This window comes from Schistocerca gregaria, chromosome X (assembly GCF_023897955.1).
Source record: "Schistocerca gregaria isolate iqSchGreg1 chromosome X, iqSchGreg1.2, whole genome shotgun sequence".
Classification (NCBI taxonomy): Eukaryota; Metazoa; Arthropoda; class Insecta; order Orthoptera; family Acrididae; genus Schistocerca; species Schistocerca gregaria.
This window is the reverse complement of record NC_064931.1, coordinates 593,043,944-593,067,822: the sequence shown is the minus strand read 5'-3', so window position 1 is coordinate 593,067,822 and position 23,879 is coordinate 593,043,944. Positions and strand designations below refer to the sequence as shown.

The window sequence follows — 23,879 nt, the reverse complement described above, 5'->3', positions numbered from 1 at the left end:
CATGCCCCTCGACTTTTACATCTGCTGTCTGTTTTTTTGTACAAGTTGTATATAACACTTCTCCCAATATTTTACCACTGCTACCTTCAGAATTTCTAAGAGTGTATTCCAGTCGACGTTCACAAAAGGTGAAGTATTTGCTTTATCCTTCTACATCTACATTTATAATCCGTAAGCCATCCCATTATTGTGGCCAAGATAGATACGAAGCCCACACCTACTACAGTAGTACAAGTTTATATGCCAACTAGCTCTGCAGATGATGAAGAAATTGAAGAAATGTATGATGAAACAAAAGAAATTATTCAGATAGTGAAGGGAGACGAAAATTTAATAGTAATGGGTGACTGGAATTCGAGTGTAGGAAAAGGGAGAGAAGGAAACATAGTAGGTGAATATGGATTGGGGCTAAGAAATGAAAGAGGAAGGCGCCTAGTAGAATTTTGCACAGAGCACAACTTAATCATAGCTAACACTTGGTTTAAGAATCATGAAAGAAGGTTGTATACGTGGAAGAACCCTGGAGATACTAAAAGGTATCAGATAGATTATATAATGGTAAGACAGAGATTTAGGAACCAGGATTTAAGTTGTAAGACATTTCCAGGGGCAGATGTGGACTCTGACCACAATCTATTGGTTATGGCCTGTAGATTAAAACTGAAGAAACTGCAAAAACGTGGGAAATTAAGGAGATGGGACCTGGATAAACTGAAAGAACCAGAGGTTGTACAGAGTTTCAAAGAGAGCATAAGGGAACAATTGACAGGAATAGGGGAAAGAAATACAGTAGAAGAAGAATGGGTAGCTCTGAGGGATGTAGTAGTGAAGGCAGCAGAGGATCAAGTAGGTAAAAAGACGAGGGCTAGTAGTAATCCTTGGGTAACAGAAGAAATATTGAATTTAATTGATGAAAGGAGAAAATATAAAAATGCAGTAAATGAAGCAGGCAAAAAGGAATACAAACGTCTCAAAAATGAGATCGACAGGAAGTGCAAAATGGCTAAACAGGGATGGCTAGAGGACAAATGTAAGGATGTAGAAGCTTATCTCACTAGGGGTAAGATAGATACTGCCTACAGGAAAATTAAAGAGACCTTTGGAGAGAAGAGAACCACGTGTATGAATATCAAGAGCTCAGATGGCAGCCCAGTTCTAAGCAAAGAAGGGAAGGCAGAAAGGTGGAAGGAATATATAGAAAGTTTATACAAGGGCGATGTACTTGAGGACAATATTATGGAAATAGAAGAAGATGTAGATGAAGACGAAATGGGAGATACGATACTGCGTGAAGAGTTTGACAGAGCACTGAAAGACCTGAGTTGAAACAAGGCCCCCGGAGTAGACAACATTCCATTAGAACTACTGACGGCCTTGGGACAACCAGTCATGACAAAACTCTACCAGCTGGTGAGCAAGATGTATGAGACAGGCGAAATACCCTCAGACTTCAAGAAGAATATAATAATTCCAATCCCAAAGAAAGCAGGTGCTGACAGATGTGAAAATTACCGAACTATCAGTTTAATAAGTCACTTCTCTAAAATTCTACCACGAATTCTCTACATACGCATGGAAAACCAGGTAGAAGCCGACATCGGGGAACATCAGTTTGGATTCCGTAGAAATATTGAAACACATGAGGCAATACTGACTCTACGACGCATCTTAGAAGCTAGAGTAAGGAAAGGCAAACCTACGTTTATAGCATTTGTAGACTTAGAGAAAGCTTTTGACAATGTTGACTGGAATACTCTCTTTCAAATTCTAAAGGTGGCAGGGGTAAAATACAGGGAGCGAAAGGCTATTCATAATTTGTACAGAAACCAGATGGCAGTAATAAGAGTCGAGGGGCATGAAAGGGAAGCAGTGGTTGGGAAAGGAGTGAGACAGGGTTGTAGCCTCTCCCCGATGTTATTCAATCTGTATATTGAGCAAGCAGTAAAGGAAACAAAAGAAAAATTTGGAGTAGGTATTAAAATTCATGGAGACGAAGTAAAAACTTTGAGGTTCGCCGATGACATTGTAATTCTGTCAGAGACAGCAAAGGACTTGGAAGAGCAGTTGAACGGAATGGACAGTGTCTTGAAAGGAGGATATAAGATGAACATTAACAAAAGCAAAACGAGGATAATGGAATGTAGTCAAATTAAATCGGGTGATGCTGAGGGAATTAGATTAGGAAATGAGACACTTAAAGTAGTAAAGGAGTTTTGCTATTTAGGAAGTAAAATAACTGATGATGGTCGAAGTAGAGAGGATATAAAATGTAGACTGGCAATGGCAAGGAAAGCGTTTCTGAAGAAGAGAAATTTGTTAACATCGAATATAGATTTATGTATCAGGAAGTCGTTTCTGAAAGTATTTGTTTGGAGTGTAGCCATGCATGGAAGTGAAACATGGACGATAACTAGTTTGGACAAGAAGAGAATAGAAGCTTTCGAAATGTGGTGCTACAGAAGAATACTGAAGATAAGGTGGATAGATCACGTGACTAATGAGGAGGTATTGAATAGGATTGGGGAGAAGAGAAGTTTGTGGCACAACTTGACTAGCAGAAGGGATCGGTTGGTAGGACATGTTTTGAGGCATCAAGGGATCACAAATTTAGCATTGGAGGGCAGCGTGGAGGGTAAAAATCGTAGAGGGAGACCGAGAGATGAGTACACTAAGCAGATTCAGAAGGATGTAGGTTGCAGTAGGTACTGGGAGATGAAGCAGCTTGCACAGGATAGAGTAGCATGGAGAGCTGCATCAAACCAGTCTCAGGACTGAAGACAACAACAACAACAACAAGCCATCCAACGGTGTGTGGCGGAGGGCACTTAACGTGCCACTGTCATTACCTTCTTTTCCTGTTCCAGTCGCGTATGGTTCGCGGGAAGAACGACTGCCGGAAAGCCTGCGTGCACATTCGTGATATCCTCGGGAGGTATAAGTAGGGGGAAGCAATATATTCGATACCTCATCCAGAAACGCACCCTCTCGAAACCCGGACAGCAAGCTACACCGCCATGCAGAGCGCCTCACTTGCAGAGTCTGCCACTTGAGTTTGCTAAACATCTCCGTAACGCTATCACGCTTACCAAATAACCCTGTGACGAAACGCGCCGCTCTTCTTTGATCTTCTCTATGTTCTCCGTCAACCCGACCTGGTACGGATCACATACTGATGAGCACTACTCAAGTATAGGTCGAACGAGTGTCTTGTAAGCCACCTCCTTTGTTGATGGGCTACATTTTCTAAGGACTCTCCCAATGAATCTCAACCTGGCACCCGCCTTACCAACAACTAATTTTATATGATCATCCCACTTCAAATCATTCCGCACGCAAACTCCCAGATATTTTACAGAAGTAACTACTACCAGTGTTTGTTCCGCTATCATATAATCATACAATAAAAGATTCTTCTTTCTATGTATTCGCAATACATTACATTTGTCAGAGCCATTTGAAGCATTTGTCTCTCATGGCATGCCGGCCGCGGTGGCCGTGCGGTTCTGTCGCTGCAGTCCGGAACCGCGGGACTGCTACGGTCGCAGGTTCGAATCCTGCCTCGGGCATGGGTGTGTGTGATGTCCTTAGGTTAGTTAGGTTTAATTAGTTCTAAGTTCTAGGGGACTTATGACCTAAGATGTTGAGTCCCATAGTGCTCAGAGCCATTTGAACCATCTCATGGCATGTCACGAGAACCAGCGATGACTGTGTCTCAGTGAGAGGGGAGGGTTCTTTACTGTGAATACAAAGATGGCTGTGCACTGTTCTCGGTGACAGGTCGTATCTGGCGTTCCGCCACCCGACCAGCCAGGGCCTGCGCAGCTCGCTGTTCGCGCCCTTCTGCAGCAGCGTGTGGGTGGCCAGCGGTGCCGTCTGGCTTCTTATCATGAGCTCTCTGCGGCTCATCACGTGGATCGGCTCTCGCCAGGCGGGCAGCATCGTGCAGGCTGAGAGCTCCTGGGGCGCCGTCGTCGTCTTCGCCGCCTGCGCTATTGGATTGCAAGGTAGACACTCTTTCTTTTTACCGCAGTATTCATCACACTGAATTCACGGAGACTGGTAACCTGTCGTAGACCCTACGTTGTTTGACCACGGATCGAGAATAACAAGATTTTGACCATTGTCGTAGACGAGGAGAACACGGCAAGTGGTATTACCCGATTTCCCAGAAACTTCACTCAGTGAAAGAGGAGTCAATAAGGCGAATTCGTCTTGGCTGATCCGTAGGTATTCGGCCATTTTTGAAAAAACAACGGTCGAAGTTTTGAGGTAGTTTCTAGGTACTTGATGTGCCTTTTATAGCGTGATATTGCTCTGATGAAGTCGGGGCTCAGTGGTTAGGGTCTTTGTTTGTGTTCGAAACACGTTATTTGCTTTTATTTATTTTATTTTTATTGTTTCCGTTTATCTACGCATATCTGTAGAAAGTTGCTACACCAGTCTCTCTTGTGAAACTAGGGGATACAAGGACGTTGTGAGGTAACGGGCGAATTATGGGCCCTGAAAATATTGTAAATTCAGAGTTGGCGGCGACCAATCGACCCGCTCGGCAAGGCGCGGCTCGTTAGCAAGCACGTGATGCCGCACAGCGGCCGGTCCACGTGGTCCATCGAGCACGTGGCTGGGAATTCCTTGGTGACGCTGTGCGCCAGGAGGGCCAGAGATGGCGGACTTTGTGAAACCTTATTGTCAGACATTTCACAGTTCCTATAGAAATTAATAGTAGCCAGATGACTCATGATACCTCAAAAAGAAACATGTACATTACTATTATTTGCACGACGATTCTGATAGTGTGATTAGATTTTCAATATCTTTATTAGTTTAAAGTTTAGTATCTGACGGTAAATTATACAAGTAACACCCAGCAACGAATTTCCAAAATATAAACGCTTCATCCGATTTTGTCTTTAGAAAGCTATTAGTGTAAACCTAAACTGGTATGAATTACAGGCATGTAGCTTGAATAGTACATGAATTGTTGGAGGTCAAAGTAGCCAATTACTACCGATAGCGTAAGGCCATAAGTACTCCACAGTTCAACGAAAAACCGGTAGCAGCATGCTTATAAATATATTTATTCGTCTATGTCTTTGTTTATATCCGATATATACTATTCGTGAAGAAATTGGTTAAATATTTACTGTGTGTTAGATAGCACCGAGACATTAGGCTCCTGGCATACCTTTGCTTCTTTTCTTTTGATATATGTTTATTTAATGGTTTATGTACACTCCTGGAAATTGAAATAAGAACACCGTGAATTCATTGTCCCAGGAAGGGGAAACTTTATTGACATATTCCTGGGGTCAGATACATCCCATGATCACACTGACAGAACCACAGGCACATAGACACAGGAAACAGAGCATGCACAATGTCGGCACTAGTACAGTGTATATCCACCTTTCGCAGCAATGCAGACTGCTATTCTCCCATGGAGACGATCGTAGAGATGCTGGATGTAGTCCTGTGGAACGGCTTGCCATGCCATTTCCACCTGGCGCCTCAGTTGGACCAGCGTTCGTGCTGGACGTGCAGACCGCGTGAGACGACGCTTCATCCAGTCCCAAACATGCTCAATGGGGGACAGATCCGGAGATCTTGCTGGCCAGGGTAGTTGACTTACACCTTCTATAGCGCGTTGGGAGGCACGGGATACATGCGGAATTGCATTGTCCTGTTGGAACAGCAAGTTCCCTTGCCGGTCTAGGAATGGTAGAACGATGGGTTCGATGACGGTTTGGATGTACCGTGCACTATTCAGTGTCCCCTCGACGATCACCAGAGGTGTACGGCCAGTGTAGGAGATCGCTCCCCACACCATGATGCCGGGTGTTGGCCCTGTGTGCCTCGGTCGTATGCAGTCCTGATTGTGGCGCTCACCTGCACGACGACAAACACGCATACGACCATCATTGGCACCAAGGCAGAAGCAACTCTCATCGCTGAAGACGACACGTCTCCATTCGTCCCTCCATTCAGGCCTGTTGCGACACCACTGGAGGCGGGCTGCACGATGTTGGGGCGTGAGTGGAAGACGGCCTAACGGTATGGGTGACCATAGCCCAGCTTCATGGAGACGGTTGCGAATGGTCCTCGCCGATACCCCAGGAGCAACAGTGTCCCTAATTTGCTGGGAAGTGGCGGTACGGTCCCCTACGGCACTGCGCAGGATCCTACGGTCTTGGCATGCATCCGTGCGTCGCTGCGGTCCGGTCCCAGGTCGACGGGCCATTGCACCTTCCGCCGACCACTGGCGACAACATCGATGTACTGTGGAGACCTCACGCCCCACGTGTTGAGCAATTCGGCGGTACGTCCACCCGGCCTCCTGCATGCCCACTATACGCCCTCGCTCAAAGTCCGTCAACTGCACATACGGTTCACGTCCACGCTGTCGCGGCATGCTACCAGTGTTAAAGACTGCAATGGAGCTCCGTATGCCACGGCAAACTGGCTGACACTGACGGCGGCGGTGCACAAATGCTGCGCAGCTAGCGCCATTCGACGGCCAACACCGCGGTTCCTGGTGTGTCCGCTGTGCCGTGCGTGTGATCATTGCTTGTACAGCCCTCTCGCAGTGTCCGGAGCAAGTATGGTGGGTCTGACACACCGGTGTCAATGTGTTCTTTTTTCCATTTCCAGGAGTGTATTTAATAATGTATGTTAGAGCGTGTCTATGGTCCAGCCCTAGGAATATTTATTTAATTTCAAGTTATTTAAATGTAAATCTAGTATTTCGAGGGTTTCAATATGTTTGTGAGTGCACTTTGGCTTAGAGACATGGAGGGAGCGCTCTAGCCAATCACAGTGCTCGTTATTAAGAAAGACGTCTGGAGGTTGGGGAGGAGTAGGCAACAAATATGTAATATGGAGTATGTTAGCAGGAACGCTATATAGGTGGCTGTTTCAATAAAAGCAGGCGCGAACGGCGGAAGCATGGATTTGTGAGAGATTTAAGTAAAAGTAATGGGAATAAATTTGTGGGGTATGGTGTGAGTTATGAATGTGTAATGAATGAGTGTGTGAATGGTGATGAATGGAAATATTCAGTGGTTCCAAAAGAAGTTAAAGAGGAGATGAATTTTGTGAAAACAAATTGTGTGGCGAGTTCTCAAGAGGTATTAGCAAACAGAAGAAATTGCAGTAAGGAAGGTGTTATAGTAGCAAGAGTTTGTGAGTCGACGAAAAGCGTCGATGTTAGTGAAGGCGGCGTAGCTTTGGTCTCACCAGCTGCAAGTGAGGGTGATTGTGCTTCGGTGGATAGCGTCGAAATTACTAAGGGAGGCTTAGCAATTGAAGTTAAAAATGTATCGGAGGAGGTTGATGATTTCTGTTTAAACAAACAGGGTAATGGTAATTTATGTAATGATGTAAAAGCTACTGGTTTTGATACTTCGTAGGAAGGAATTTACGCGTTTCTAGTCACCAATGAAGGCGAAACGAATCTTATTGATGAATGTGTGGATCTAAAACGTTTGTCTGAGTGTGAATGTGAGAATGTATGTAAAGTAGAATTGGGTGTTAATCTGGATGAAACGTGTGTAGAAATGACAGTGTGTGCTAATTTTTGTCCTATCACAGCGGAAGGTAGCAAATGTGGAAGCCCCAAAATTGTACGACAAGGTAGCAGCAATTTGTATAATGTAGCGGTGGAGGATAAAGTTGTGTACGATTCATGTCAAGTTAATTTGTCGACGGAGGAAATTAAGGTTTCTAGTATGAAATTTTGTAGTGATTTAAAAGGTGTATCAGCAGATAAGGTTGCTGAGATGAATATTTATGGTGATGATGGCTTAGGTATCAATGTATTATTTCAGGAAGATAAAGTGTTTAACAGTGTATTGATGCCTAATTTTGTTGAAGCTGCAAGTGTCGATATTTTGGAAGGGAAAAACAGTAAAGTTGTGCATGCTGTGGGTAGTGAATCGGCCAAATGTGTGGAAGAACTAACAGAAAATTTAGAGAGGGCTGAAGTAAATGGTGCGGATGGGGATGGTTTGTGCAATTTAGTTCCTACAAATTGGTATATGAAGGAGGAGTGTGATTCTAGTGAGACCGATTGGCGTTAGCACGTAGAATGTTACGGTCCCTGCTGCCGCATATGCAGAAACGAGAGAAGTTTAAAATTGATAAGCGTATATATATAGAAAGGCAAAAATGAAAAGCTGTTCTAATCTGTAGTTAGTGATAGTAATTTTGGAGGGATAACTTATATGTTTACTTGGGGATTCATTAGTAATTTGTCAGTTTATTGTGGCACTGTACGTGTGCAAAAAGAGGGAAGTTTAGGCACTGAGGATCCGTGGAGGTCAGTGACCTCGTGAATTTAAGTAAAATATGTATTAATTTATGCTTTGTATTAGAGTGTGGCAATGAATTTAGTGGTCAGTTTGAAGGGTATTATAACTGTAATTGTATGTGTACGCAATTTTGGTGTGTGGAGGTATGAAGGATTTATTAAAGTCAATTAAATAGAACTTATGGGAATTTGAGCGTACTGTGATTCAGTCGTTTGCCTTGTGTCTTTGTTCCTAAAGTATCGTTTTCCAGTGGAGGGAATGCTTAGCAAGGATCCTGGTTGATTTTGGGAAGTGGTTTGTTGACGGGTTCCTAGTTTTTGTTTTCGTTGTAGACAGGTTTGTTAGGATAAGTGGTGGAACTCGGAATTTAGAGGCAGACACGTTTTCTGCGAGGCACTTGGTCAAAAGACTGATGTGAGTTCGTGCTAAAATCCGAGTGAGCGTGTGTAGTGCGACGGAAAAATTAGTGCAAGAAGGCACCTTAGTGCTGAGTGAATGGCACAAGAAGTGCTTACACAATGACACATACTGTAAGTGTGTTTAAAAAACTTTATTTCTTGTCCAAAATAAATAAATAAATGCAGGCATTTATTTAACATGCCATTTCGTTCATAGTTTGTATTAGTTTAAGATTATTTCGAAATTCATGCTGCTCCAACACCACTACAAAATTTTTGTAAACACTATTGGCCTGGCGCTTTAATGGTTTAATTCTGTTCCTTGTAATTTGTTTATATGTTCTAGTATGAACTGAAGGGTGCTGCTTCTGAACATTCTGGCAAACCAGACTGTTAGTAAGTGGAGGTGTTTGAGGTAACGGGCGAATTGCGGCGCCCTGAAAATATTTTAAGTTCGGGGTTGGCGGCCTCCGCTCGGGAAGTTCGCGGCTCGTTAGCAAGCACGTGATGCCGCACTCCGGACCACGTGATCCATCGAGCACGTGTCTGGGAATTCCCTGCTGATGCTGTGCGCCGGGAGGGCCAGAGTTGTCGGACTTCATGAAACCTTAATGTCAGACATTTCACAGTTCATATAGAAATTAATAGTAGCTAGATTAATCATGATACCTCAAAAAAACATGTACATTACTATTATTTGCACGACAATTCTGATGGTGTATTTAGATTTTCAATATCTTTATTAGTTTAAAGTTTAGTATCTGACGGTAAATTATACTAGTAACAAGAATTTCCAAAATATAAACGCTTCATCCGATTTTGTCGATCGCCGTGTCTTTAGAAAGCTATTGGTGTAAACCTAAATAGGTATGAATTACAAGCACGAACAATACGAGACTGGAATAGAAGGGAGAACCGATAGAGGTACTCAGGGTACCCTCCGCCACACACCGTCAGGTGGCTTGCGGAGTATGGATGTAGATGTAGACATGTGACTTGAATAGTACATGAGTTGTTGGAGGTCAAAGTGGCCGATTACTATCGATCGTGTCAGGCAATAAGTACTCCACAGTTGCACAGTTGCAGCATACTTATAAATATATTTATTCGCTTATGTCTTTATTTATATCCGATATTTACTATTCGTGAAGAAATTGGTTACATACACTCCTGGAAATGGAAAAAATAACACATTGACACCGGTGTGTCAGACCCACCATACTTGCTCCGGACACTGCGAGAGGGCTGTACAAGCAATGATCACACGCACGGCACAGCGGACACACCAGGAACCGCGGTGTTGGCCGTCGAATGGCGCTAGCTGCGCAGCATTTGTGCACCGCCGCCGTCAGTGTCAGCCAGTTTGCCGTGGCATACGGAGCTCCATTGCAGTCTTTAACACTGGTAGCATGCCGCGACAGCGTGGACGTGAACCGTATGTGCAGTTGACGGACTTTGAGCGAGGGCGTATAGTGGGCATGCAGGAGGCCGGGTGGACGTACCGCCGAATTGCTCAACACGTGGGGCGTGAGGTCTCCACAGTACATCGATGTTGTCGCCAGTGGTCGGCGGAAGGTGCACGTGCCCGTCGACCTGGGACCGGACCGCAGCGACGCACGGATGCACGCCAAGACCGTAGGATCCTGCGCAGTGCCGTAGGGGACCGCACCGCCACTTCCCAGCAAATTAGGGACACTGTTACTCCTGGGGTATCGGCGAGGACCATTCGCAACTGTCTCCATGAAGCTGGGCTACGGTCCCGCACACTGTTAGGCCGTCTTCCACTCGCGCCCCAACATCGTGCAGCCCGCCTCCAGTGGTGTCGCGACAGGCGTGAATGGAGGGACGAATGGAGACGTGTCGTCTTCAGCGATGAGAGTCGCTTCTGCCTTGGTGCCAATGATGGTCGTATGCGTGTTTGTCGTCGTGCAGGTGAGCGCCACAATCAGGACTGCATACGACCGAGGCACACAGGGCCAACACCCGGCAACATGGTGTGGGGAGCGATCTCCTACACTGGCCGTACACCTCTGGTGATCGTCGAGGGGACACTGAATAGTGCACGGTACATCCAAACCGTCATCGAACCCATCGTTCTACCATTCCTAGACCGGCAAGGGAACTTGCTGTTCCAACAGGACAATGCACGTCCACATGTATCCCGTGCCACCCAACGTGCTCTAGAAGGTGTAAGTCAACTACCCTGGCCAGCAAGATCTCCGGATCTGTCCCCCATTGAGCATGTTTGGGACTGGATGAAGCGTCGTCTCACGCGGTCTGCACGTCCAGCACGAACGCTGGTCCAACTGAGGCGCCAGGTGGAAATGGCATGGCAAGCCGTTCCACAGGACTACATCCAGCATCTCTACGATCGTCTCCATGGGGGAATAGCAGCCTGCATTGCTGCGAAAGGTGGATATACACTGTACTAGTGCCGATATTGTGCATGCTCTGTTTCCTGTGTCTATGTGCCTGTGGTTCTGTCAGTGTGATCATGTGATGTATCTGACCCCAGGAATGTGTCAATAAAGTTTCCCCTTCCTGGGACAATGAATTCACGGTGTTCTTATTTCAATTTCCAGGAGTGTATTTAATGTGCGTTAGAAAGCACAGAGACATTAGGCTCCTGGCCTACCTTTTGCTTCTTTTCTTTTGATATGTTTATTTAAGCTTTTATGTATTTAATAATATGTGTTAGATCGTGTTTATGGTGCAGCCATAGGAATATTTATTTAATTTCAAGTTATTTACATGTAAATGCAGTATTGAGAGTGTTTCAATATGTTTGTGAGTTCTCGTTGGCTTGGAGACATGGAGGGAGCGCTCTAGCCAATCACAGCGCTCGTTACTAAGAAAGACGTCTGGAGGTTGGGGAGGGGTAGGCAACAAATATGTAATATGGAGTATGTTAGCCAATCACAGCGCTCGTTACTAAGAGAGCCGTATGGAGTTTGGGGAGGAGCATCGTTCCCGAAGAGGACACGAAGTAGTACGAGCAGTGCAGTAGTTCTGGACGGTACAGCACTGGACACGGGATGTGCTAAACGCGACGGCGCGACGGATGCGGAGTTGGCGGAAAGACTTGGACAGTGGAGAAGTTTGCGCGTGGTCACGGAGGATAGAAATATTTCGGAGTGCCGACCTGTACTCTTGTGTGGTTACCGTAGTTTCTGCAGTGAAGACGTAGTATGCATTCAGCAGTGAATATCTCACGAGCTGTGTTATTGTCCATAACTAATTCTTTGAAGTAGGAATCTATTGTTTCCCTGTTATTCAACTTATATTTCAGTTAACTGCTGGACCATCGACACCAATAAGTGTTTTGCAGAAATATACCTCATTCTCAAAATTACTTCTACTATCGTACTTATCATTTGAAGTCGTTAAGATAGTACCTGCAGATTTTATTTAATTGCCATCTTTCATTTATAAATTTATATGTTACATTCATAATTGCCGAGTGGTAGAATTCTTAGACCATTCGATTCATGTGCGTATTACTATCGTATACTGTATACTCAGCAGTATTAGGCCTGTAATGCGGCAACTACGTATTGCAGCCCCTAGACAACGAAACCAGCCAAAACTTTCAATATTGCAATGTTGAGTCGGAGCCTTGATAGTTGAGAGCCACCTCACTTCAGTCATTTATTATTTGAAAGCCCGCAGCATTATATTTATTACAATATTGTAATAAAATTACAACTGGATTTCCCAGTAAGTGTCATATTTATTACATTATATATGTGTGTATGGTGTGCTGAGGGGTTGCAATCTTTTTAAATTCTTACTTTCTGATATTTCCTTTCCATCTCCATTCTTATATTAACTCTTATTTCCTATTCATATGTTTACTCTTCAGAACACTCATCTCTTGGATGATTCTGATCGTAGAAACCTTCGAAACACAGAGGTCCTGAAGACCACAAGTGTCGCACGAAGGCAGAGGTTTGTCACATTGACATTTCTTCGCGTGAGTTTCACTCGGGAACAGAACGTCGTTAACATTGTTGAAAATTTCACGCGTTGGCAGTAATTTCATGGCAAATCGTACTTTATTATGAATCAAATTCAAATAATTTTCTCCTTTTTTGTGCAAATTCATATTTTAGACATACAATTAGTAGACGAATAAGTTCAACACTATATAAATATACACTGCAAATCATCCGTGTAGTAATCTTCAAGAGACATGGGTATACAAACGAAAAACGGTAACGAAAGTAATAATTGGATTTCGAACACGGGTGCAAAATTAAGAAGCCGCCGCGCTAACCACTGCGTCATCATCTCGTCTGACGATATCGCGCGATCGAAGGCACATACAGTACCTGGAAAAATGCCTCGAAAACTTTGACCGTCGATTTCTCAGAAACGGGAGAGTGTCTACGGATAAGACGAGACAGGTGTTCGCTTATTTTGACCCCTGTTCCACTGAGCGAAGTTTCTGGGAAATATGGTTATGGCACTTCTCCCGTTCTCCTCGACAGTTGGATGTGTTTAATGCGCACTAGACTTCAGGTCTTGTCTCACTGTACATAAACTGCACTTCTCCTCGTTTCAGTATCTGCTGTTTGTAAGTGCTGCTTTTCCTATGATGTAAGTGCTGCTTTTCCTATGAGCTGGGTCACATTCTACAACTCCGTGCTTGGGAAGCCAGAGGAACAAGTCTCTTCTTGAATATTAGCTGTCGAGAAAGTAAGTCCCTGTTCCAAAACGTACAATTTCCCTTAATTATGAAACACAGTTTCTGTTATTGCGATTGTGCCTCTCTACGCAGTAAAGTATAAGGCATATCCTATCCGACAATTGTGCAGTACAGGTGACTTTGTTGCAGACCAACTATGTTTCAGTTGAATTAGTTTTTGTAACGAATATTAGGCATTTGAAATTTCTGTATCAACAGCAGTACTAATTTGCCCCCCCCCCCTTCCCCCCCACATGAACCATGGACGTTGCCGTTGGTTGGGAGAGAGGTATATGTTGAGAGGGCAGACAAACGTGTGGCTCCTGAAGAGGGGCAGCATCATATTCACTAACTGCAGGAGCAACAGCCTGGATGATTTACTGATTCGGCCTTGTGACATCAATCAAAACGGCCTTGTTGTGTTAGCACTGCGAACGGCTGAAAGAAAGGGGAAACTACAGCCGTAATTTTTCCCGAGGGCATGCAGCTTTACTGTATGGTTAAATAATGATGGAGTCCTCTTGGGTAAAATATTCCGGAGGTAAAGTAGTCCCCCATTCGAATTTACGGACGGGGACTACTCAGGAGGACGTCGATGCCAGGAGAAACAAAACTGGCGTTCTACGGATGGGAGTGTTCAATTCAGGTAGGTTAGAAAATTTAAAAAGGGAAATACATAGGTTAAAGTGAATTAGTGAAGTCCGGTGCCAGGAGAAATAAGGCTTCAGGTCAGGTGAATACGGGGTTATAAATACAAAGTCAAATAACAGTAATGCAGGATTAAGTTTAATGATGAATAAAAAATAGGAACGCGGATAAACTACTACGAACAGCATAGTGAATGCATTATTGTAGCCAAGACAGACAAGAAGCCCACGCCTACCAAAGTACTACAAGTTTATATGCCAACTAGCTCCGCAAATGTTGAAGAGATTGAAGAAAAGTATGTTGTGATAAGTGAATTTATTCAGGTAGTTTAGGTTCAAAAGGTTCAAATGGCTCTGAGCACTATGGGACTTAACTTCTGAGGTCATCAGTCGCCTATAACTTAGAACTAATTAAACCTAAGTAACCTAAGGACATCACACACATCCATGCCCGAGGCAGGATTCGAACCTGCGACCGTAGCAGTTGCGCGGCTTTGAACTGAGCGCCTAGAACCGTGAGACCACCGCGGCCGGCGGTAGTTGAGGGAGACAAAACTTAAATAGTCGTGGGGGACTGGAATTCGATAGTAGGAAAAGAAAGACAAGGAAAAGTAGTAGGTTAATATGGAATGGGGGTAAGGAATGAAAGAAGAAGCCGCCTGGTAAATTTTGCAGAGAGCATAACTTAAGCATAGCTATAACTTGGTTTAAGAATCATGAAAGAAGGCTGTACGCATGGAAGAGGCCTGGAGACGCTGGAACGTTTCAGATAGATTATATAATGATAAGACAGAGATTTAGGAACCAGGTTTTAAATTGTAACACATTTCCAGGTGCAGATTTCGACTCTGACCACAATTTATTAGTTATGGTTCAAATGGCTCTGAGCACTATGCGACTTAACTTCTGAGGTCATCAGTCGCCTATAACTTAGAACTAATTAAACCTAACTAAACTAAGGACATCACAGACATCCATGCCCGAGGCAGGATTCGAACCTGCGACCGTAGCGGTAGCTCGGCTCCAGACTGTAGCGCCTAGAACCGCTTGGCCACTCCGGCTGGTAGTTATGAACTGTAGATTAAAACTGAAGAAACTGCACAAAGGTAGGAATCTAAGGAGATGGGACCTGGATAAACTGCAAGAACCAGAGGTTGCATATAGTTTCAGAGAGAGCATTAGGGAACGGTTGACAAGAACAGGGGAAATAAATACAGTAGAAGAAGAATGGGTAGCTTTGAGAGATGAAATAGTGAAGGCAACAGAGGATCAAGTAGGTAAAAAGACGAGGGCTAGTAGAAATCCTTGGGTGACAAAAGATACTGAATTTAATTGATGATAGGAGGAAATATAAAAACGCAGTAAATGAAGCAAGCGGTAAGGAATACACATGTTTCAAAAATGTGATCGACAGGAAGTGCAAAATGGCTAAGCAGGGATGGAGACAGGATAGTTGAAAGTAAGTATAAGCGTATATTACTAGGGGTAAGATAGAAACTGCCTACAGGAAATTAAAGAGACCTTTGGAGAAAAGAAAACTGACTGTATGAGTAACAATCCTAAGCAAAGCAGAATGGTGGAAGGAGTACATAGAGGGTCTACACAACGGCGATGTACTTGGGGGCAATATTATGGAAGTGGAGAAGGACGTAGATGAAGATGAAATGCGAGACTTGATATTGCTTGAGGAATTTGACAGAGCACTGAAAGACCTAAGTGGAAACGAGGTCCCGGGAGTAGGTAACATTCCATTAGAACTATTGACAGCCTTGGGAGAGCAGCCCATTACAAACTCTTCCATCTGGTGAGCAAGATGTATGGTGAAACGTGGACGATGAACAGTGTAGACAAGAAGAGAATAGAAGCTTTCGAAATGTGGAGCTACAGAGGAATGCTGAAGATTAGATGGGGAGATCACGTAACTAATGAGGAGGAGAGAAGAGGAATTTGTGGCACTACTTGACTAGAAGAAGGGATCGGTTGGTAGGACATGTTCTGAGGCATCAAGGGATCTCCAATTTAGTACTGGAGGGTAGCGTGGAGGGTAAAAATCGTAGAGGGAGACTAAGAGATGAATACACTAAGCAGATTCAGAAGGATTTCGGTTGCAGTAGCTATTCGGAGAAGAAAAGGCTTGTACATGGTAGAGTAGCATGGAGAGCTGCATCAAACCATTCTCTGGGCTGAAGACCGCAACATCAGTAACAGTGTTATTTTGAATAAACTAACTTTTCCACTCCACCGGAGATGTAACTAGAGTAAAAAAAAAAAAAAAAAAAAAAACACCTTCGTCAGGACATGTCTAAGTGACCCAACGGTACCTATCGACCGCTGTGTCATCCTCTTCCTGTGGGCGCCACTTTACGCGGTTACAGTGGGGCATGCAGTTAGTACACCGCTCTCTCTGGCGTTGTCAGTTTCCGTGACCGGGGCCGCTAATTGTCAGTCAAGTAGCTCCTAAGTTGGCCTCACAAAGGCTAGATGGACCCTGCTTACTAACCGCGCACCACAGACCAGGACGATCTCCCATCCAAGTGTTAGCCAAGCCCGACAACCCTTAACTTCGGTGATCTAACGGGAACCGGTGTTATCGCTGCGGCAATGCCGGTGGCAACCACAGCAAAACATTCCCAATATTAACACACAAAGATCTCGGAATGTAATTTAGCTGAAAATTGGTGTATTCACTAGAACATCTCGAGAACAATAATTAATATTCTGCCGGAGCTATGAGAAGGACAAACAGCAATGAAGCAGTAGAGACTCTTAAATGCAGTATCCTTCCACTTTCTCTTTCATTACTGGTCTCATTTAGTAATTATCCTGCTTCATTTGAGTGGTGAGAATTTTTTTCTGGGTTTTACGTGAATGAATAATGATTGCGCTGCTGCACAGCAGAATAGTAAGTAAGCGCCGGAATAAAATGTTGTTAGAAACTGACAGACTTCGCTAAGTGGGCGCATCTACTGGCTACGCAATGATGTCGTAACCGAAAGTCAACATGGAAGTCCCGAAATACAAATAAGCTGGAAGCTCTTTCATCAGACTGCTCTTCCATCAGACTATGCGAGAGGGAAACCAAGAACAGCTGATTCAGCACTTTGACGGACTGTACTGTCTACTGTAACGAGGCTAAATGTTGTAACTTCACCTAGAGGTGTCATAAGAATGCCATTCAGGATGTAAAATTTACATGAAGGCACGTCCTGAAACCCTGAAGTTAAACACTACAGCAGTCGAGACTTCTGGCAGGCTCCGAAAGCTAGAGCAAACTCACCAGACTAGAGGGGGAGGGGGGGGGGGGCAAGCTCATTCTGCTCAGAGAGCTGTCATTTCATCTGCGTCACAGATACGAACGGAAGAGTAGCTCTATTAAGTTGCAGGATGCTCTGCTGAGTTCAAGAACTGTCTACAAGCTGCCACCAACTTGCAGTCCACTGATGCAAGTCCACAGCTGTCCAGTCGTGGAGGGTACTTCTGATTTGCAAGCTACAGTCTTGCCTGTCATAACGGTGACTGACTAAGGATGGGGGCCGGCGCTGCAGGCGATGTCGTGACACTGCTATCAAAGACACTCGTGTCGGTCGCCTGCTGCTACAACCTATCAATGCCAAATTTCGCAGCACTGCGCTAAAGGATACTTTCGTCGTACGTCCCATATTGATTTCTGCGGTTATTTCACGCAGTGTTATTCGTCTGTTACCACTGACAACTCTATGCAAACGCTGCTACTCTCGGTCTTTACGTGGTAAGAGGTAATGCTTGAAATTTGGCATTCCCGGCACACTCTTGACATTGTCGATCTCGGAATATTGAATTCCATAACGATTTCAGAAATGAAATGTCCCATTCATCTAGCTCCAACTACAATTCCTTGTTCAAAGTCTGTTAATTTTTGGCGTGCTGCTACCATCACGTCGGAAACCTTTTCACATGAACCACTTGAGTACAAGTGGCAGCTCTGCCATTTCACTGCCCTTTTATACCTTGTCTACTCTTTACTACCACCATTTGTATATGTGCATATCGCTATCCCAAGACTTTTTCACCTCAGTGTATTGTTGATGTTCTTCAGGATATTCCTTTTGGGAGTATAAAGAAGTGGAAGAAAATGGCAAAATAGCACCAGATACGTTTGAATGTTTGGGAAGTGATTTTCATGACTGAAGAGACTGGCCGGCCCTTGTGGCCGAGCGGTTCTAGGCGTTTCAGTCTGGAACCGCGTGACCGCTGCGGACGCAGGTTCGAATCCTGCCTCGAGCATGGATGTCTGTGATGTCCTTAGGTCAGTTAGGTTTAAGTAGTTATAAGTTCTAGGGGACTGATGACCTCAGATGTTCAGTTCCATAGTACTCAGAGCCATTTGAACCATTTTGAAGAGACTGCTATTGGTTTATATGATACGGTTCAAAGTAATGACAACAATGTTCATACAATCTCCATTGTATTTAATCCATACTTCAAAACTATTTATTGCATAATGTACACGTTACATAATGTATAGCTACTATGCGCGCTATCTAGTATTTGACAACGAGAGCACTTAGTGACTTGCAACAAACTTTACACATAATATCCAACCTTTACGAAACTTTTTCTCTCTTACAACTCTTACAAAATTTTCGCTGTTCTTGCAGTGAAACGGTCCCATCAGTCACGACGTCATGACGTCAATTTTTTACTTCCTTGCTATTAACTCTATTCGCAACATATTCAGCAGACAGTATCCATGTATGTCGCTGAATGTAACTACAAAATTATACCAATGTACGACCCAGAGAGGGGACGAGTAGGAGTTTGTAGCGAAGCTGGGTTGCCCACTGATATCCTGTTTTGGTTTACACTCTTTCAGCAACTTAGTTAAGCAATTAACTTTTATTTTTTTTTCATTTTCGCTACTCAGATTCCGTCTACAGGTTCTGCGGCCTTCAGCCTCATAGCACAGAATTCAGAAATAGTTTAAATAAAATTCCCCTAGTGAAATCTATTATTTCAGTACATTCTAATGTCTACTCTGAAAGTAATGAGCTAATTCGTTTTATTGGAAATGCATCCTATCAAAAGTTATGAACAATGACGTATATTGTGCAATACATATTAAGTAAAATTCGAGTGAGCTAATAGATCGAATTCAGCTATAAGACTGCATCCAAAAGAAAGCCTAAATTTTACTGATTCCAGCAAAGTGTTTAAATCAACCTAAAGTCTATTAGTTGAATAGATATTAAGACTTGAAATCTGTAAAGTGTATGACTTTCAGTGCCAATTGTGACCAAACTACTGAGTAATTCCGAGATCTGTTTTTATACTTTTGCTACCTATATTTTTCTACGTAAAATGACTCCAGTTTCAATTTTGTAAGTGCATTAATTAGGAATTAAGAAAATTTGAACAAGTAAAAATTATTGTTCAAGAGGCCTGCCATGGTTATAAGTCGGGAATTCCCATTGCGGATGCATAAGTTAGTTCTCGTATTTAAATTGATACAGCTCACTCATGTTATTTAAGTAATAAAACCCAATAGTTAACTTCAAAACCAATTAGCTGGACACAGAGAAGGGGTAGAAGGAGATGGACAGAAGGGGAAAAGGAGGAGAAGATGGACTACTAGAATAGAAATTAAAATTAATATATACCCGGGTAATGCTGGATACTCAGTGTTAAATATGCCGCTTGACTGTGTTGAGTAATAATTGCTGTGAAATAGGGGAGTAAGAATAGTATATGTGGAACAGTAAAGGATAATATGTTATATATATGTAACGTAGGAAAATGAAATTCAAACTAAATGTGTCTTTTTGTTGGTTTGGCCTACTAAGGACCACATGAAATAACTTCTATATTCTTTCTTTTCTCCTTTCTTTCTTTCCAGTAATTTTTCATTCTTTCCTTATGTTTTTCTCTTCTTTCTTTTTCTTTGCTTTCTCTTCGAAGCCCTTGAAATCTTCAAGTTTTGCTTTGAAACTTTCTCTTTGTCCTCCATCATTTCCGTTTCCCTCAGGTCTGCTTTAACTTCTTACATCATTGATGTTTCAGGGTTTCTGTCAAAAAAGTTAAAAACTCTTCTCGTTCTGTTTTCATCTAATCTTTTTAGGTGTCCAGAGAATGCAACTCTTGTCTTCCTCATCGTGTCTGAAATTCGCTCAATTGTGTCATATAGTTCTTTTTTACTTCTTAACTTCCATTTCCCATTCTCATATTTTGGCCTCAACGTTTTCCTGACTGCTTTCCTTCTTTTCTATTTCAGCTGGTTGTCTGGCTGTATTTAACGAAAGGCATTTTGCTGCATGAAGACACTCTGACTTACTGACGGTATTGAAGTATCGAAGTTTTGCATTTATGAAAATAGATTTCTTGTTTTATACACTATGTGATCAAAAGTATCCGGACACCTGGCTGAAAATTACTTACAAGTTCGCGACGCCATCGGTAATGCTGGAATTCAGTATGGTGTTGGCTTACCCTTAACCTTGATGACAGCGTCCACTCTCGCAGGCATACGTTCAGTCAGGTGCTGGAAGGTTTCTTAGGGAATGGCAGCCTATACTTCACGGAGTGCTGCACGAGGATAGGCATCGATTTTTGGTCGCTGAGGTCTGGCACGAAGTCGGCGTTCCGAAACATCCCAGAGGTGTTCTGTGGGATTCAGGTCAGGACTTCGTTCTGGCCAGTCCATTTCAAGGATGTCATGGGCGTGTAACCACTCCGCCACGGGCTGTACATTATGAACAAGTGCTCGATCGTGTTCAAACAAGCAATCGCCATCCCCAAATTGCTCTTCAACAGTGGGAAGCAAGAAGGTGTTTAAAACATCAATGTAGGCCTGCGCTGTGATAGTGCCACGCAAAACAAGAGGTGCAAGCCCCCTCCATGAAAAACACAACCACACCATAGCACCACCGCCTCTGAATTTTACTGTTGGCACTACACACGCTGACAGATGATGTTCACCGTGCATTCACCATACCGTCACCCTGCCATCGGATCGCCACATCGTGTAACGTCATTCGTCACTCCACACAACGTTTTTCCACTGCTGCAATGTTTAAGATTCTTACACCAAGCGAGGCGTCGTTTGGCATTACCGGCGGGATGTGTAGCTTATGAGAAACCTCTAGACCATGAAATCCAAGTTTTTTCACCTCTCGCCTAAGTGTAATAGTACTTGCAGTGGATCCTGATGCAGTATGGAATTCCTGTGTGATGGTCTGGATAGATGTCTGCCTATTACACATTACGACCCTCTTCAACTGACGAGGTCGGCCTGTACGCTTTTGTGCTGTACGTGTCCCTTCACGTTTCCAATTCACCATCACATCGGAAACAGTGGACCTAGGGATGTTTAGGACTGTGAAAATCTCGCGCACAGACTTATAACACAAGTGACACCCAATCATCTGACCACGTTCGAAGTCCGTGAGTTCCGCAGAGCGCCCCATTCTGCTCTCTCACCATGTCCAATGACTATTGAGGTCGCTGATATGGCGTACCTGGCAATAAGTGGCAGTACAATGCACCTAATATGAAAAACGTATGTTTTTGGGTGTGTCCGGATACTTTTGATCTCATAGTGTAGGTTTCTTGTTAATTGAAAAGTCACCTCCACTTCCTTGCCCTTGCTAGGTAACTTCTTTGTCTAAAGCATTTGGTTGTGTTACTCGTATTTCACCTAGACATTTAAATTTTGTAACCTTTTTTATTCTACCATAATCATTTTCCATATATTTCGTTACCCCATTCACACCTGTCATGTACTCTGTTTTTCCGAAAGATATGTGTAGGCCTGCTTTTGAAGAGGTCTCTTGTAGGAGATTTATCTCCATTGTTGCATCTACAGTAGTTTGGCAAGATCATCTGTAAAAGCCAGACCATAGAAACTCAGGTTATCCTCTTTTCTCCCAATTGTGATTCATCTAATTCCCTCTTCTTCTGTTCTTTTACTCCATTCCCTAATTACCCTTTCTAGCACACAACTGAACTACAGTAAGAACAGTCGATCTCCCTGTCTTAGCGCCGCGCGAGGTAGCCGCGTGGTCTAAGACGTCTTGTCATTGTTCGGGCGGTTTCCCCCGTCGGAGGTTCGAGTCCTCCCTCGGGCATGGGTGTGTGTGTGTGTGTGTGTGTGTGTGTTGGCCTTAGCGCAAGTTAGATTAAGTAGTGCGTAAGTTTAGGGACCGATTACCTGAGCAGTTTGGTCCCATAACACCTTACCACAAATCTCACTGCCTTATGCCAGTTTTTATCTCAAAAGCCTTGGAGGCTTCGCCTAAAAATTAAATTTTGCATTTTTTATTTGTTACTGTGTCTTATGATTTTCACTGATTTGTTAGCTCCAAATTCTTTTAACGTGTTGAATAATGTTTTCCCTGTCTTTCATTACTATTATTTTTTTTTGTTATTTGGAGAATTGTCGCTTTTGGGCCATTAGACTGTAAGGAAGCAGTTGGATACATACGCGCTCCTTAAGGTAGCATCGCAGCGGAGAGGTGTACAGTTGCTTCGATAAGGGAAATCACCGACTGAAACAAAGCTGCTCGTAGGGGCACATTTTTCGCACGCTAACTGTGTAGTGCCAGTTTTCATGTCGATTGCCCGTTTTATTTCAGGAATCTGACAGAGCGGTATGTAAATGGTAACATCTGGTAGCTAGAGCAAGACTGGGCTGTTACTTTCATGTAAATTTGATGATTTGTGAAAATATTGTATACGCTGCGGAAAAACTGGAAAGGCCAAATTCTGTATTCTGCCATAGGATCACAAGAAAGAAACGCCACAAAGCAGTTTTTGAAAATATGTAATAGTATAGGAATTTTTCCTGTTCTAAATCAAACCACAAAATTTATTAATTAAATATGCTTTTTGCTTAGAGTGCAGTAGTTTTGAGTATTATCCAATATTTCTCAGTTAAAACAGTTTTATTGTGCCGAATTTTATCTTTGTATCTCAAAAACTACAGGCACAGGGAACGCAATAACTGTGACGTTGTAAACAGAAATACATGCCAATGTTTTTAGGGTGAGGAATTAACGCGGAATGAAATCCTTTGTTCAGTGCGAATATGCACTAATAAAACTACTGTATTATGATAGGTTACTTTGTAGGAGACCTGTAGCAGATTTTGTTGTGATGATGCACCCAAAACAGTACGTCCAGTGTTTTCTTTGAGAGACGGCAAAGAATAACGAGCTTCCTGATTGGTCGGATGCTGGAGTCCACATTGGCCGGATGCTGGAAACAAATCAGACCCTCCGCTTTCACAATGGACGCGGGCGCACACGTAGTGGAACGGCCCGTAAACAGCACAGCCAGGTAGCCGGTGACAGGATCAATATATCATATTAAAGAGATAGCTTCTTGCTACGGAGAAGTTTGCTACAATAATTCCATGGTAGGTTGCCTGCTAACAGTTCTGTGTCGAATTTTGGACGTCGTTGTGTGACGCTAGCACGTAAAGCCAAGAACGTTTAAGCGATGTGGCCTCGTACTCATCTACTTTGATAATCCTTTTATTGTGTTGTACCTTAACTCCGAGATCGTGGGAAGGTTATTATACACTGCTTAAAACATTTCCGCATGGCAGGAGAAATGTACTAGTGGACAGACCCGTTTTGTTTAACGAATGGTTTATCTTTTTGGGGAACAATTACTTTATAAATTATGAGACGTTTTATATCAATCGTTGCACTAATTACTAAGCAGCACAGCCTGGTGGTAGACCTGAGACCCACTGAGTATTCGTTATAGATACTGCCGTGGAACTTCGTGTTCAGGCGATAGACTTCACAGCGGACATTCCAGATTTGAGTAGTAATCTGAATAACACTATCTGACAACATTTGTC

The 23,879-nt window shown here is 43.4% G+C and overlaps 1 protein-coding gene across 1 annotated transcript in view; it reads left to right on the top strand.

Moving 5' to 3' along the window:
• The window catches only part of LOC126298233 (uncharacterized), a 182,288-nt gene that overhangs the window by 27,999 nt on the left and 130,410 nt on the right, over window positions 1-23,879 (top strand). Inside the window, exon 2 of the mRNA XM_049989539.1 lies at window positions 3,778-4,004. Coding sequence (XP_049845496.1) covers window positions 3,778-4,004 — 227 coding nt within the window. The remainder of the gene's footprint in view (window positions 1-3,777; window positions 4,005-23,879) is intronic.